The sequence below is a fragment of the Berghia stephanieae genome, unplaced genomic scaffold (assembly GCF_034508935.2).
Source record: "Berghia stephanieae isolate SIO BIC M18660-M18661 unplaced genomic scaffold, UCSD_Bste_1.3 scaffold4326, whole genome shotgun sequence".
Classification (NCBI taxonomy): Eukaryota; Metazoa; Mollusca; class Gastropoda; order Nudibranchia; family Aeolidiidae; genus Berghia; species Berghia stephanieae.
The window spans coordinates 374-4026 of record NW_027625652.1 but is presented as its reverse complement, the minus strand read 5'-3'; the positions used below and the strand labels follow the sequence as shown (position 1 = coordinate 4026).

Below are 3653 nucleotides of genomic sequence, written 5' to 3'. Positions count from 1 at the left end.
GTCCATTCCAAGGTGTTATGTTGCAGTATCTTGGGGGGATAAACAAAGAGTTGAATTACACTGTTTCTGTGACAGTTCCATGCAAGCTTATGGCGCGGTCATATATCTAAGAGTTCTGGAGTCAAATAGTTCAGTGTCCGTGTCCTTGGTACTATCGAAGGCTAGAGTTTGCCCGTTGAAACCCGTTACGTTGCCTAGGCTGGAGTTGTTGGGGCAGTTGTAGGGTCTAAGCTGCTTCGCTCTGTTATCAACTCACTGTATTTACCTGATAATGTCAAGTATTTCTGCTGGACAGACTCCTTGGTTACGTTGCAATGGATAAGAAGTGACCCAACTAGGTGGAAACCATTTGTTTGCAATCGGGTGGCTCAGATTCAGGAGTCACGGAACCAGTGGCGTGGAACCATTGTCGTGGTAAAGAAAATCCCGCTGATTGTCTTACCACAGGGGTTTAACTGCAAAGGAGTTGATGGCCAACCCATTGTGGTATAGAGGTCCTCCTTGGTTGAAGGAATTTACGGCCGATACGAATGTCTCAGAATGTGCACCTAATGAAGAAGCGCTGGTAGAAGAAAAGGGGGCTTCTGAAGTCAATACTTGCCTTGTTGGTGTTGAATCAGTGTTAGACTCAAAACGGTGGGGAGAATACACTAAGGCTGTTAGAGTTATGGCATGGGTCTTGCGCTTTATGAACAATGCTACCAAAAGAAAAGTGAGTAAAGATAAGAATCTCTCTGTTGAAGAGTTAGATGCCGCCAATACTAAGCTCTTGTTGCACATCCAAGCCGTTCATTTCTCAGACGAAATCAATTGCCTATTGAAGAAGGAAAAGTTGAAGAAAGGCTCGGTGCTGTACAAAATGAATCCGTTTCTAGATGACTCAGGGCTTGTTAGAATGAAGTGTCGTTTGGAGTTTTCTGAGTTAAGTCATGATGAGAAGTATCCGATTATTCTGCCGAAATGCCATTTGACTTTGTTGCTTGTCCGCCGAGAACACGTTAGTTTGAAACATGCAGGTGTGTCACAAATGATGGAATCTCTTCGTAACAGATATTGGATCATAGGTTTGAGGGTCTCAAGCTAAAAGGGTTTAAACGTTATTGTGTGCGGTGTCAACGCTTTGATTCTGTAGAATGCAGTCAAGCCATGGCTCCACTTCCTGCCGAACGCTTGAAACGATCAGATGTTTTCAGCATTTGTGGTTTGGATTTCGCTGGTCCGCTTTACGCGTCGGATGCAGTTGGAAAAGAAGTTCTATATTTTACTCTTCACTTGTTGTGTGGTTAGGGCTGTCCATCTCGAACTATGTGAAAGCTTATCCTTGGGGGATTTCATGTTGGCCTATAAGAGGTTTGTTGCAAGGCGCGGTCAACCAAACAAAGATTTTGTCAGACAACGCAAAGACATTCCAAGCAGCTCAGAGACTTATTGCTGATAGTTCAACCGGTGACACCGTGAAGTGGTCATTTAATGCTCCCAGAGCTCCGTGGAGGGGTGGAATTTGGGGAAAGGCTCGTTAGATCTGTAAAACAGTCACTGAAGAAAACTCTTGGGAATAGGGTGTTGAAAAGAAGTGAACTTGAAACGGCACTGGTCGAGGTTGAGTCTGTGATTAATAGTCGTCCGCTTACGTATGTTTCTGATGACCCGCAGTGTCAAGAGGTGCTTACTCCGTCACATTTTCTGTTGGGTCGGTCTGATGGTCATAAACCCGTTGTCGGTGGTAAGACACGTTCACTTTCCAACATTTTATTGCGAGATGGTCATTTACAAATCAGCAGGCAATTAGACAAGTTTTGGGAGTTCTGGTATAAGGAATATATCCGTAATCTTCCACTTGTTAAATCTTCACCCAAAAGTTCACCAATAAGAGAAAATTCATTGGTCTTAATCAGAGAAGATAACTGTCCTAGGTTGCATTGGCCTATGGCTCGTGTAATTCGCTTGTTGCCCGGCGCGATGGTTTGGTAAGAACCATAGAGTTGAAAACTGCTAAGGGGGTTCTTGTAAGACCAATACAAAGAGTACACGTTTATGAATTGGATGATGATAATGAAAATGATTACGTCTTAGAAGAGAGTAATCAGGCTAAATCAGATGAAGATCAATCTGTCAATGAAGGTTTACCAACATTTTAGTAATAGGAGACTAGGTGTCACTAAGAGAGGTCGTATTGTAAAACCACCGAATCGTTTAGATCTATAATCCTGTTAGTGGTCGAGGCATTGCAGCATGATTTTTGGCTTCTCCCGTGAGCGTGCAGTAATGCGTCGCCTACTGTATATGAAACAGGAATAACATGTTTTGTTTGAAACATTGATGATTTAATGCTATCATTTTTTGCAATGAAATAAGGTAAAATGATCACATTTAAAGGGAAAAACCCACATAAAATTTTAAATGAAATTTTGGGATTATTGGCTATACAGCCTCATTTTCAAAAAGAAAAAAAAAACGTAATCGCAAAAGTTTTACTGTGAAAAGATTTCAAAATTTTAAATACTTTTGTTTTTTTGATTTTTTGAAAATTGGGAAAAGATTTAAGAAACAACACTTTCAAAAGTGAAATTTTTTAAAAAAGTTTAAAAAAGAATCAAAAAAAATGAAAGTATATAAAGGAAAAAATTTTTTTTAATAAACTCCCGGACAAAGAAAAAAAACACCCGCATTTGTGGACAGATTTTGTACCCAGTGACTTTTACAATGGGGTATTTGGAAAAACAAAACATATACAAACAAAACGAGTGGGGGCCCTCCCCATTCAAGTTTGGGCCCGTCAAGTGACATTAAAACCCTTAGACCCCAACGCAAGAGACACATTCATCACATTTCCACAAAATTTTCACAGTAGACAATTTTAAAATAATGAAAACCATCTTTTTCAATTTCCCCTGACTTACAGTCTCATGTACCAAAAAGAAGAAAAAGTTTTAGAAAAAGGAAACGACAAAAAATTTATCAATTTAAATTATCAGGAAACAATACAGGACAGTTTACAACGTATTAGAACAGGTAAGACACCAAAAACAATTTAAAATTTATAAGGGTTACTTTTTGACTGAAAGAAAAGTGAAAAAAAAATGGGACCCCCCCCAAAGGAAAAAGGCCCCTTTTGGATTCCTCCCTCCCCCCCTTTTTTGAGAACCCCATGTTTTTCCCCCATTTTTTATTCTCCTTTTTCCCCCCCCCTCCCCTCTTCTCCCCCCCTCCCCCCCTCCCCCCTCCCCCCCTCTCCCCCCCCTCCCCTCCTCTCCCCCCTTCTCCCCCCTTCCCTCCCCCCTCTCCCCCTCCCCTCTCCCCCCCAATCCCCCCCCACCCCCACCTCCCTCCCCCCTACGTCTTGACAAAACCAACGCTCATGCAGACAGACAGTTTTTTGAAAATAAATACCCATACACACAAAAAGGGGTCGTTTCCCGGAAAAATACACAAAATTTCCCTTTTTTGAAACAAAAAAAAAATGTTTAAAACCACCCCGGGAATTTGGAATTATCTATGTTTTCTGTTTTTTAAATTCTGTGAAAAAAGATTGTCTTCATTGTGAAATTCGGTGACTTAAAAACGAAACAATTACGGCACCCCAAAATTTATAAACGGCAAATTACTATGAAATGATTGACAAGTCCATTTAGAGCCCAAACGTAAAAAAATTC

At 40.9% G+C, this 3653-nt stretch overlaps 1 protein-coding gene across 1 annotated transcript; it reads left to right on the top strand.

The window, feature by feature from the left end:
- Window positions 1–1470: 1470 nt before the first annotated feature.
- LOC144961836 (uncharacterized) lies at window positions 1471–3012 on the top strand (the record flags this gene model as incomplete). The annotated part of the gene is made up of 2 exons (XM_078894892.1): window positions 1471–1967; window positions 2903–3012. Coding segments are annotated over exons 1-2 (607 nt in total), but the record flags the coding sequence as incomplete, so codon positions are not given.
- Between the last annotated feature and the right edge of the window lie 641 nt (window positions 3013–3653).